Source organism: Dermacentor albipictus, chromosome 1 (genome assembly GCF_038994185.2).
Source record: "Dermacentor albipictus isolate Rhodes 1998 colony chromosome 1, USDA_Dalb.pri_finalv2, whole genome shotgun sequence".
In the NCBI taxonomy this organism is placed as follows: domain Eukaryota; kingdom Metazoa; phylum Arthropoda; class Arachnida; order Ixodida; family Ixodidae; genus Dermacentor; species Dermacentor albipictus.
The window spans coordinates 431,166,578-431,179,335 of NC_091821.1; the positions used below are offsets into that span (position 1 = coordinate 431,166,578).

At 45.3% G+C, this 12,758-nt stretch overlaps 1 protein-coding gene across 1 annotated transcript in view; it reads right to left on the reverse strand.

Annotated features, from left to right (window-relative positions):
* The window catches only part of LOC135908521 (ATP-binding cassette sub-family F member 2), a 37,845-nt gene that overhangs the window by 21,206 nt on the left and 3,881 nt on the right, over positions 1-12,758 (reverse strand). The window contains exons 3-7 of the mRNA XM_065440327.1: positions 10,536-10,751; positions 6,184-6,372; positions 3,908-4,048; positions 2,887-3,013; positions 73-175 (exon numbers count right to left, since the gene is read on the reverse strand). Of these exons, the coding sequence (XP_065296399.1) occupies positions 73-175; positions 2,887-3,013; positions 3,908-4,048; positions 6,184-6,372; positions 10,536-10,751 (776 nt within the window). The remainder of the gene's footprint in view (positions 1-72; positions 176-2,886; positions 3,014-3,907; positions 4,049-6,183; positions 6,373-10,535; positions 10,752-12,758) is intronic.

Here is a 12,758-nt window from a genome sequence, read left to right on the forward strand (position 1 = left end):
AGCAAGGAGCACATCACACACCATGTGGAGGTGCTCAACAGAGGAGTTGCTTGTACTAGGACACAGACTTACACCATAGTACTTGAGCTTTTGGTTGTCTAGATGAATGATGTTTGTACACACACCATTAAGAAAGTCTTGAGAGTGGGATATGATCACCAGGATTCGTTTGTACCTGTGCAATAAAATGCCACCATCAGTTAACAATGCTATAACCTGACAGGTAAGGCACATACCCTATTATTCAGCGTATAAGCCGCACCTACAAAAAATCCGAAGACACCTAAGCACTTCTTACGAGGTTGTGAATGGGAAAGCAGTTATGTTCAATTGAATGCCGCCGAGCGGTCCTTCAGAGTTACGAACTCTTCGCGGGACAGCGAGCGTGTTGAGATGCTTGGCACATTTTGATTACCGAGGCGCAGTTAGAATGCAGGTGAGAGTGTGCGCGGACAAGAGGCTTCCGAGAGTAACGTGGTGTTGTGGTGCTGCCCTCTCCGCTCACGCAATACCGCCGCAGCAGATGCTTCCTTTCGCCCGTTCCGCTCCATTGAGGCTCAAGTCGGCAAGTGCAAGCCAGAGTAATGAGCGCGAGGCGTGCTCGAGACGTGGCGTCGCAGCCAATGGGAAGTTTCGCTGCTACAGACGCCACCGGCTTTTATACTTAATGGGTCATTTGATGCTTTTGCAATAAAAAAAAGAAAAACCACGCACCTACATGTGCAAATAAATGCAAACAAGAACACTCAAACATTTGTAAAAAAGATCCTTTGTGGAAGCACGACTTTTACACATCTTCAGTCAGTGGCTCTGTTCCCCACCTCTTCCACTATGCTGATGATCAGCTTCTGCTGTACTGTAAGGACTGCCATCGATCGCAGCTCACCGTGATCCGAGTTCTGGTTTGCTGGCGCTGTGCGCCATATTCTCTAACTGCTACTAACAGTGCCAAAACGCAATACCGTTACCCCAAAGGACGAGGAGAATGGGCAACCCTGAAGCGAGGTTGGGGTTCCCGAAGAAATAACGAAACTTTGACCGCTGGAGAACTTTGCACTGACATGTTGTGCATCACTTCCCACGAGTAGTAACGGAATTTTTTTGTTTCAGTATGAAAAACATCCATGTTTGCGAACATTTTGCAATGCACTCAATCGCATTTCAAGCGCAAAATTTTCCACATAGGCTACTCTGCAGACATATCTCTGAATGCTGTCAATGTTCCGTAGCATTTCCGCAACTTAGGCACAGGCAAGGCATATGGGCCATCCTGAGGTAATGCCTCCTCGATGGCACCATCCAACGTAGCTTGCGGCAGACTGCAACATTATCGTTGACATCAACAATACTCAGTGAAGGTCCCTGCACTGAAACCTTCAAATCCCCTATTGTCATCGGCTGCAAAAGTGCAAGCAGAGGAGGCACAGTCGCACCTAGAACCACAGTGCTTGAACAAATTTGCAATGGTGGTCTGGGAGACTGCGCTCCACTAACTGGCGATGTAGTGTGCGGTGCCCAGCAAGGAAACTTGCTTGGAATCATTGTGCTGCGTGATCACCAGTAGACATTTCACTAAAAGCTTCCTACAGCTGTGCTTTATGCACTTTATGACTCCAGCATCCAGCGGCTGCACCCACCTCATTCAGTTCCACGGAAAAAAGACCACTTTCACATTTCGAAGGCTATGTGTGTCTGGCGGATGGCACGATGCATTGTCTGGTAAAAACAGCATTTCTCTTGTGCTGACAGGAATTTTGCAGTCTAGCTGCCGCAGAAATGTTGTGAAGATTCAGGACGCCATCCAAACTTTCGCAGTTATAGAGGTACGGCAGCGTCATTAGCTTGGCTTCGCAGACTTCCTGATGACAAACATGCGGAGCTTCCTCAAGCTGTCCTCGTTTGTGCATAAGAGTGCTGTGATACGCCCCTTGCTTTGTTGGCTACCATGACAGCTGTGGCCCTTTGATGTAAGCATTTGCTCAGGCTGCATGTTATACAAAATTCCGCATTTATTGACGTTAGAACGCATTACAGGGTTTGTATTCCATAATCAACTCTGGCAGTGACTGCGTCCGCTCGTTCAGTCAGAGCCTCCACTGAGGAACTTTCCCCACAGGAGCATCAGTATACAATCATTTGTTCAAAACTATCAAGCCACCTGTTTCATGCGTGGAAATCTTCGATGCATAAATGCAATGTCAGGCCAGTATTTTCTTTTGTATGCTGCTTTTGTATGTTCTGTTTTAGTCGGCTCAGAAATAATTCAGTTCATGCAGAATGGCGCCACGAACACTGATCACAGAAGTATGAGCCCGATGCAGCCACTTTTCGAGGATCTTTTCTAGTTTCTTGGGCTTTCTTGTTTTTTTTGCCGCCTTTTTTTTTTTAGCTTGAACTCGCCTGCTTTCTGCAGTGTGGTCTCCTTCACAAGAATTTTTTTTAACATAGGAATACCTAGATTTCGGGTCAAGCTGGCTTTCACGGCTCTAGGCTGTTTCTTTATGTGTGTAATTCTCAATTTGTCCCACAGCGTCAGCGTTGTTCGTTTCTGGAACACTGTGCATTGCAGTTGCTCAACACGTTTTAGCTCTGTTCGCTCCGATCATGGCTGACAAAGAGAGAGAGAAAAAGGAAGACCCTTGCCCATGCCATGGAAGCAGGCATTACCGAGTAAAAGCAAAGGGGTGTGGTGGGGCAGTCGACAAAAAATGCAGCGAGAGAAAAGGCAATGATCCAACAATGAAGGTAAGGAAGTGAGCAGCAATAGAGTGACGTGGAAATTGGGAAGGAAAATGACCGATGAGACAGCAGCAATTACCAGGAAAGGAAAATGTCACACATCACCCCGTCCCCCTGCTACTGCAACAAACAAAAAAATCCACGCACGTCTTTAGCTCTTCCTCCAGCCAGACACAAGCGTCCAAGTCAAGGTGGTTGGTAGGCTCATCCAAGAGCAATATGTGCGGTCGTACGTACAGTGCACGGGCCAAGGCAATGCGCATCCGCCATCCTCCTGCAGCAACAGCAGAGGCAAGAGTGTCACGGTCACAAGGGTCACATTTCCTGCTATATCACAGCTAAGATGGCAACATCATTTCCAATGGGGACAAGCTTTCTCAATGTTCGTTTCCCTCTACCCTGCTATAGCCAAGCTTGGCTGCAGTATGTCAAGATAAATGAAACATAAGCAGAGTCTATCATAGGACCCAAGGGCATTTCCCAAGCCTATCTCTCTGCTCACCCCATGTGATTCGAAAACAATGTTTACCTTGCAGCATATGCTCAACTCATTCTCTGACAGCCCCAACTGCCCATCCTTTGGCATTTCACACCCTGTCACTCCTTCAGAACCTTGCATCTCTTTATTACAGTCAGTGTGTGCTGAATCAAGGTCAAAGTTTTTTGCTTGAACTAGAGCATCAGGATCTCTGGTTTGCTTTACCGGTGATTGCTGTTCATGGAATAACTTGCAGCTATTGAGTTCACTGCCCTCTTTCTTTGGAAGCATTCACCAGAATCACTCGTCCAAACCTAGAACTTGATTCCTGGTCTGCAAAGTGTGTGTGCTTGAGCTGTCATTTTGAGTTATTTTTGTTAAACCTGCTATTGCTTTTTCTGAACTGCCCTCCACAGTTCTTTAAATGTGTGGTTCTCTCCCTGCCTCCAACAAGCTATGGCTATTGTCTCCTTTCAACCTCTTCATGGCATCCCGTTTTATCTTTAAGGTTACTAATCTACAAGCACTGCTGTACTGGCAAAATGCTGCACTAAATACACACTTTTAAGGAAAGCAGCACGATGCTGTTCAATGGTAAGCAATGCCTTTCATATGCACTGCATGAATCGCAAAAGAAATCGCCAAGAAAAACTGATCACACATTCATGCGACAGTCTGCTCCTAACTTACCAGAAAAGTCCTTGCACTTTTTCTGCTGCATTGCGGGTGTGAATCCCAGGCCGTGAAGAATGTAGGCTGCCTTCATCTCGGCCACATCGGCACAAATGTCATCGAGACGTTCGTAGACATCAAGCAGCTGTTCCTGGGCTTCTGCAAGGCCAGACCGAAAAACTATGTTACCAATCATGTTCATGCACACTTTAATTGTGACAGCTACTGCAGGACGAAAGCAAACAAAATTTTACGCAAGTGTGCTCGGATGGTAAAGGGCTTTGCTTCAGGTCATTTCATAATGTAAGAACAAGGGTGAAACAACCTGTTCCACTGCAACGACACAATCTGCTGAACAAGGCAGAGACAGAAGCATCTGCCTTTCCAGAACATTAGCTAGGAAAGGCTGCAGTGCTGAAAGCCCACAATGAGCTGAACAACCCATCCAACACTTCAAAAGACATTTTCCTTTTACATATGCTCCTATGCTAGACTACTTCCAGATCAGAGTGACTGATCACCTGCCATTACTGCCACCTGTGCTGTAGCATGAACAATAGGAGCTAACTTTTTGAGGAGCACACACGCTCATTTCCTCTAGCTTACCGTGCCGAGAGCTGGCAGAAGGGTCAGGGAAAGCGCACCTTGCCCCCTTCCACAGTTGCCTGCATGACGCACATTTCCACGAGACTGGCTGGAAAGCGAATAAGTATTCCTCCCTATTGCAAGCAGGGCAGCTGTTTTGCAAAAGTAACTACAGTTGAAGCAAGCAATAACGATATCAATGGGGAACGCAATAAAATTTGCACTGTATGAATTTAATTGTAGCGAAATGAGATGGCAAAGATAGGGAATGCGCTGCAGAACTAAACTTTAATGTCAAAATACCATTAGCCTATTTTGGCAAGCCGTGCTCGAGGCCATAGAACGGCACTGCCGACAGCACAAAGCGTGCGCCATGCATCAATCGGCAATGGTGGCATTGCCGTGTGGCGGTATCCTTGGTTGATTGCTTTCGGAAATACGATCACTTCTGCGAGATATTGCGTAACTTGGCACAGGATGTGGAGCAACAGCACTCCATGCACGCAGGAGCATTTCTACAGCGCACACTGTCGCCCATAGATGCCAATGCACCCAGTGCGAGTGCCAAAAGTGATTGTATCTCGTATTCCTGAAAGGGATCGATCGAGATTGCAGGCCCTTCGTGCAAATCGATATCTGGCACCAAATCATGTGCGGATTTGTGCCGAATAATCTGCAAACCATGCCTATTGAGTGGCACTGAAACCAGCATTGTTGAAGTAAGGGACACATATTTCAGACAATAGCTCAATCATGAACAGATAGTACGTGGCAGTTCACGCTGCGGCCGCCATCTCAAGCGACATAAACAAGTCCACACGGTGGGACATGGATTTTTTTTGTTCCACTTCTCTCACTGAGCTGCACATTGCACACTGTGCTAGATGTGCAGAAACCATTGTTGCACGTCGGTAGTGACATGCGTGCCACCTCAAACATGCAATCAATAAACAAGATGGTGTACATGTGGTTCTGGTACACGCAATCACTTCCAGCGCTTGGTTATTTTTGTAAAAAAATATGGCGGCACCCATTCAAGTGTAATGGGGTAGTATATTGCGCACTTTAACTGCAAAGGCATTTGAGCACTTTTTGGAGTCTACTAGTCTTGCAAGAGTAGGTAATATGCAGGGTTACATTCTAGTAAGTTTCGATGATATGGGATTGCAGTTCAGCGACATTTTGTTGTTGAGAGGTACGAAATGCATCAAATCCTATGGGGCATTCACCGGAAATACGAAAACATTTTGTTGTCACAGAATTTCATTCACGGGTTTCGACTGTTAGTTCTAGAGGAAGACTCGCATTTTCTGGCTGCAACTAACCTGGCCTTCTCGCAGTCGAGCTTGTTGTATAATCCTGCGTGAAGATGGGCGAGCCCCTTCACTGCTATCCTTAACAGTTCACAAAGCGGATATCCTTTCTCCGCACGCTTAGTTTGCACACTGTTGTTCTGCCTTATTCATCCAAACCTGCAGTAGTCACAGCTACTTGCACTACGAGTTGTGGATACAGTATCGAGTGACTGAGTGTGGCTAGAACAGGAGCTTGCCTTTCCCTCCTAGCAGCATGCAGAGTGTACCCCATACATTCTGCTTGAAAGTAAAATATGATGCGACAGAATACAAGGTCATCACGAATCCCATCAACGATGGGTATGTCTGCAAGTTGTCAATAATGCAGTCAAGGCTGAGAGGAGTTATTAATACCGTCGTCCTCGATATGTGCCAGCTCTTCTGCGAGCTTCTCAAGGCGGTTGCGCTCGCTGTCCACCTCCAGGACGGCCTGAAGTGCCGTCTTCTCGCTGGGCGCGATCTCCCGTGTCAGGTGGTAGATGTCCAGCTGCGACTGGATTGGTACCTCCCGCCGACCCAGCGCTGACAGCAGCGTAGACTTGCCTGCATCCAGCCCAAAGCGGGACAGCTGATTAAATAGCTTAGTGAAACGATGGCTATGCAAAAGCAGTTCTATTGAAATAACCTTCACGTCATCCAATGTCAAAAGGCAAACACAGAAAGGTGAGCACAAGCCAAAGAAAACAAAAGGAGCAAGCTTTTCACTGGGAGCAAACTTGCATCTTGTAGCAACTTGGCATTCACTATCGCTGAAAGGGCTTTATACACAGTAGACTTCCGTTACTTCAATCCCTGACGAAGGTCCCGAATGGCACTCGTGCATTTCTATGGGGCCAAACTTTCTATATTTCCCCCCTAAAGGTGGCCTTTGCCAAATAATTCGAACTTTACCAATCAGCCCATATGTACCTATCTCATAAGGTGACCCCAATAGCAAGCCCTTTTGTGGCAGCATTTGTGCTGGCGGAGCTTAAGGGATAGCGAATGTGTTGAACATGTGTCATCTCTCTTTGAAAATGCCTATTTTCAGCCTGCCCTAGGAAGTTTCTCAAGCAATAACTGTAGCACACGACGTCTGATTACGGTATTCACCAGCACAGTGCAAGTGAACACGATACCAACATTGCAGTTTGCATGCTTTACCGCAAAACACAGATGTACTGCGGCGAAGTTGACTTTAGGAAACTGGATACCATTGTGCAACGCATATATGACTTTTGCGCAATTTTATTGAAAAAAAAAAAAAGTGTGTGTGTCAGATTTCTACTTTGTTTCGGAACTTTAATGTAGTTTCTAGGTTAGCTTTTAACTATGGACACACAGAAAGTAGATGGCACTTGATTCTGGGGCATGTTAGAATCGGGAAAATGTTGCCAAATTAATCAGTGGTGTGCTTTGGCATTTATTTTGCATCTTGTTTTATCTGACTCATTGGATAAGTCAATAAATCTCTCCGGTCCCATCAAATTTGAATTAACAGTAGTTGCCTATACTTTCATGCAAAAGCTAAGTGATACAGACTCCATGTCCATTTCTATATGAACAATAGAAAATTGGGAGAATGCATATGAATGTTTTTATAAAGGATGATGTGACGGCATTGTGATTAGATTGAATGTGACGACCTACGTGTAGCCAAAATTAAAGATCTAACAGATATGGCTGTTATCACATGTAATCAGGAACAATTACAATCACTGCCATAAACAGACAATCTGACACACCCACCAATATCACAAATAAAACTTTCTTGGACACATCAACACTGAGCCAACTTATCAAAAGCAAAGAAAGGTAAACATTACACTACTACAGTGAAATCTCGGTACAACGAACTTCAGGGGACCGCGGGAAAATGTTCGTTATTCTGAAAGGTCGTTATAGTGAAAGCCCAAAAATTAGCCATAACAATAGCATTTAAGTAACGCAAGCGTCCTACCTTTGAAACGGTACCTCCTTGAACTCGTTTCTCACACAATGCACACGTGATCGCCAGACAAGGCACATTTATTTGAAATAGTCCGTGATCGTCTTCTGACGGGTGCAGCACAGACTCTGCAGCACGAACGATTCCAGACCGTCCGCATTCTTATGCACGCCTTCGGTCGCTGTGCCGCTTTTGGCTATAAATATGCGGAGTTTTCGCAAGCAGTCCAACGCATCTGTGGCCGACACGGACTCGTCGCGGTCTTCGGGTGCTGCCGTAACGTGCAGCAAGATTCTTGCTGGTGCTTAAAGATTTTCTCCTTATCTTTGAGAATCGTGGCGATCGTCGACCGCGCCACGCCACGTTCTTTAGCCACGACGGATTGTTTCTTCCCGTCTTCTATCTCGCGAAGAATCTCTACTCTCTCGCTCAAAGAAAACTGCTTTCGCTTCTTCGCCGTGGTTAGAGTTGTTGAGTTCATGGCAACGCGAACGCGGGCACGCACTTCTAACACAATATATAACCAGAAGAAAAACAAGATGGACAGGCCTGATACGGGTGACAGCACGCGAACTGAGAAAACAAGCAAGAAAAACGTGATGCGTCGTCACCTGCGCAACAGGAAAAAAAAAAAAAAAAAGGCCCACTTCAGCGTTAATTACTACTTTTTTTTTTCTTCTGCCGCACCGTCTCAGGTTTTACGAGCCCATGCTCGCCGCCTCTCCACTCACAAAACCTGGTGCGTCGTTGCCTCCACAACGGAGAAGGAAAAAAAGAGTCTCCGCCCGCATCTTTCTCCTTCCGCGCCATCTCAGGTTTTTGCGGGAAGCAAGTTGCAAGGCGGCCCGCTCTTCGCGCTGCGTCGTCTGCTAGCTTAGAGCTCCGACTGCCGTGACGGATACACTGAAATCTAAGAATCCTCGCATTTCGGGATATGAGTTCGTAGTACTGAAGTGTTGTTAAGATGACACGGAAATTAAATAACGATCGTTATTCTGAAATGTTCGTTATTCTGAAGTTCATAGTAGTGAAATATTTTTACAGTGAAACTATAAGCAGTCGGCACGGGATTTCATAAAAGTTCGTTAATCTGAAATGTTCGTTAATGTGGCGTTCGTTGTAACGGGGTTTGACTGTATTTATGAAAACGTTACCTCATTGCTGGCTGGTGTTCTTTTGTGGCCTAGCACCAAATGAGTGTTGTAATGCACACAACACAATTTGCATGTTATTTAAAATGTCATTTGAGACATCGTCCCTAATTACAGTATAATTTTGTTCATAAGTTCGGGAAAAAAACATCAGAAAAAAATGTACCAACCAGGAAAATGCACGATCCGAAGTAAATAAAAAATTTGACAGACTCAACTATTGTTGACATCTACGCAATAGAAAGCCTTGCACGGATCGTTGTGTCACGAAACGCCAACGTGCGTCAAGCTGGTGGCGCTCCGGCGGCCCGAGACGCGTTTTGTTGTTTTCCTATCGTGTGGCGTTTTACGGGGGCGACGGGAAACCGAAACAAAATCGAGCTGGTGGACGATGCCGGATGCAGCTGAAGGGAAACGTTTTGCCCACATCGTGCCTCCACAGCAGGGAATGGTGGTGCGATTGGATTATCACCTACTAAAAGCATGCAATACGCTACCAATGACACTACGCACCACACGCTGTAGAACAGATAGGTGAGGATGCTCATCGCAATAGGTTTGGTGACGATAGCTGTGAATGCGATGTGCGACGACCAAGGCGGAGATTTCCTGGTACCGGAATAAGAAATTGCACGCTGTCGTTTACATGCGAGACATATAATCCGCTGTATACTGTTCTCCATAGCGCTCTTTACGCCTTTTTTTGTTCACATCGGATCTAGTGCCCGGAAAATGTACACGATCGCAGAGTGCAGCAGGGAACGGTGGTGCATCTCGGTTATCGTCTATTGAAAGCGTGCATTATGCTTTCGACGGCACCACGCACTGCGAAACACATAGGCAAAGATGCTCATCGCTATAGGATTGGCGGTGATAGCTGTGAATGCCATGTGCAACGACCCCGGAGAAGATCTGCTGGTAGTGAAACGAGAAACTGAGTGCGCGTCAGCATTTTAATGTGAGACAGGCGGGCGAGTACTGCGGTGAACCTGCTGCAACGGATAGCTATATGCTGTTCTCGATCACGCATGCCTTGCGCATTTTCTTGATTACATGGGATCTAGTGGCCGGAAAGTATATCATACGATCGTAGTTTGGCGACATACTGAATGTTGGTGCCGAAAAATATTTTTTTTTCAGGGAACGTATGAACCCGTAAAAAATGAGTGTAACTCTGTTGAGACATTTTTTGTGTTCTTTATTGTGAACGTTGGTGCCAGAAAAACATACGTAATGGGAATGTATCAACGAGGTCCTACTGTATTTCTGTTAGGCTGCTGATCACTGTTCACATAAAGCAAGCTTGACCAAAAGCTCCTCTCCCAGAATAATTTTTTCATAAATCTGTCTTAAAAATAAACATATTATTGCTACGAAATCTGCTATTATGCACAAGCAAGAAACGATCATAAAACCAGCCATATCATATGGCACATTAGTAAATAAAACTGGACACTGGCTGTCATTATTAATAACACCGCATTCTGCACCAAGGCGAAAGTTCCACCCAATCATGACACCCCACAAGCCTGCACCAAATTTCGCGACCAGTGAAAAAGTTAAGCAAACCAATGTCAATGAAATGATGCCAAGCAAGCATGGAATTGAGAAAACCAAGGGACACCTACCGCTGCCATTGAGGCCGATGAGCCCGTACCGTTGCCCACAATTGAGCTCGAGGCGCGTGTCGACCAAGATCTCCACGCCGTGGAAGGTGATGGAAAGGTTGTCAATTTTAACATCCCGTGAGCGTGGGTGCACTGCCAACACACCCGTGCAAGCCCTTGCCTCTGCATTCAACCGCATGTCTTCTTCGAGGCGGTGCACAAGCTCCCGTTCGGCCTCTGCAAGATGCGAGCGACAATGCGAATCTCGAGTCACTGCGTTGGTCATGCTGGCTTAGTTAGTTATCCTATGGATACACACACCAAGGTGTTCTTCGTACTGCCCTGCTCCGAAAGGAATTGGTGCCTTTTCGCAGTGTGCGATGACACATGAACCGCAGCCAGTTGTTTTAATTACATGTTAACATTGCCATTTTTCATTGCAAGGTAACATGGCGGATTCAGACCACACGAACAAACTAATTCACAGCAGATTAATTTTACGTGTGCAATAACCTTTTAACACCTCAAATGCACAAAATATAAACAATACAACTGTTGTTACAAGCACCAATTCTGCAATATAACCTTCAAGGCTACAAGTCGCATGTCACAAGCACTTTACTATGCAGTGAAAATTGTGCAACGAGTGTTTCTACACACAGGACAAACTTGGCAACTGCAGATCACACTACAAGGAAATCATGAGATTTATTAGCACTTGGATGGCACAGCGCAGTTTTCCCAACGACAGGGATTTAAAAATGTATTTGTGCTATTATTGGCAACTCTTACAGTTGGTAACACTCACCAATGCTACACAGCAGCCTCCTAATGCGAACTGCTGGGTTCTCATGGCCATAATTAATGAATGGTGGCACTTTACGACACAAAGGTACTACCACACAAAGGTGGCTATGGAGAAGGGCTCTGGATTAATTTCGACCGCACGGGTCTGGTACCGTCCACCTAAATCTACTTGGTGTACCAGCTAACATGGAGCAAATCAATAAAGATGCCTTCTGCATGAATGAAATCAATGCTTGTTGCTGCTCACAACCTCCTGAAAAAGCCTGCAATATTTTTGCACTACCACCTATATTAAGTAATTAGTAGCGATTATTTAACCCTTTCATGCCGAGCTATTGTCCTGAATTCTGGCCCAATATGGCCAAATTATTTTGAAAGACACCAGCTGCCAACATATTTTTCACCTCACCAGAAAGCATTCGCTTCTGCTTGTGCTGTCCTGAGAATGGTGTGCTGCCATTTATCAAAAGCCCGTTGAGCACTGAGAAATAATTAGGCTCGTCAATATCATTGCTAGAAAATATGTAGTACCGCTCTGAGCTTGCCCTTGGGTGTATTTACCAGAAATGTGTGTACAAACCCCGCTAGTCGAAGACATAGAAGGGGTTAACTAACATTTTTATCATTAAACTAATGGCCATAATGTCAATAGGTGGCTTGCACAGACGTCATCGTAGCTGCCATGCTGGTGCACCGGCATGTTGATAAGCTGGGTCCGTGAGGTTACGTGAAAGCTATATGAAGCTTATATGAAGTTTGCAGAGAACATTTGAAAATATTAGTACTTTCAGTTGTTCATGATGTTACTGTTAGGATAGTTTTTTTTTTCATGCTTTAAAGAAATCCCCTCAATGCCTTTGCCACTTGCATGCGGCCTACATTTGAGAGTGGCATTTTCAAATGTGCCTTATAAACTTTGTATCGACATTGTTAGTGTAAAATTAATGATGTTAGTCACAGTTACAATATTTACTTGAAGATAGGTCATACACGAATTTAGGCCGACTCATCTTTAGAATGAGAAAATTTAAAAATGACAATGCTTTATTCACAGTAAGCTCTGCTACTACATTTCGCTGGTTGGTGCCACAAGCTGCATCCTCATCGGACGCTTTGTAGGTGTCCTTGGCACTCCTAACGAACACGTCCTCAGTGTTGGACATGCAGCATTTCTTAACGCCTGTCTGGATAATCTCCAGACTGACATCATGGTGGGTGCAACAAAGGAACTCTGTTATCTTGGTACTTTTGCTGGCTTTGTCCATGCATACAGGCTGAGATTATTTAGTCACAAATATAGGTCAACAGCTCATTGTGGGCTGCATTTCCGTGGGAAAGAAAAGGGTCGGCCTATACTCAAATTAATATGCTCATTGAAGCAGACTGAAATTGGCATACGAAAGAAGAGGAAGTCTGTAAAAGGAAAGGTTAGCAAAG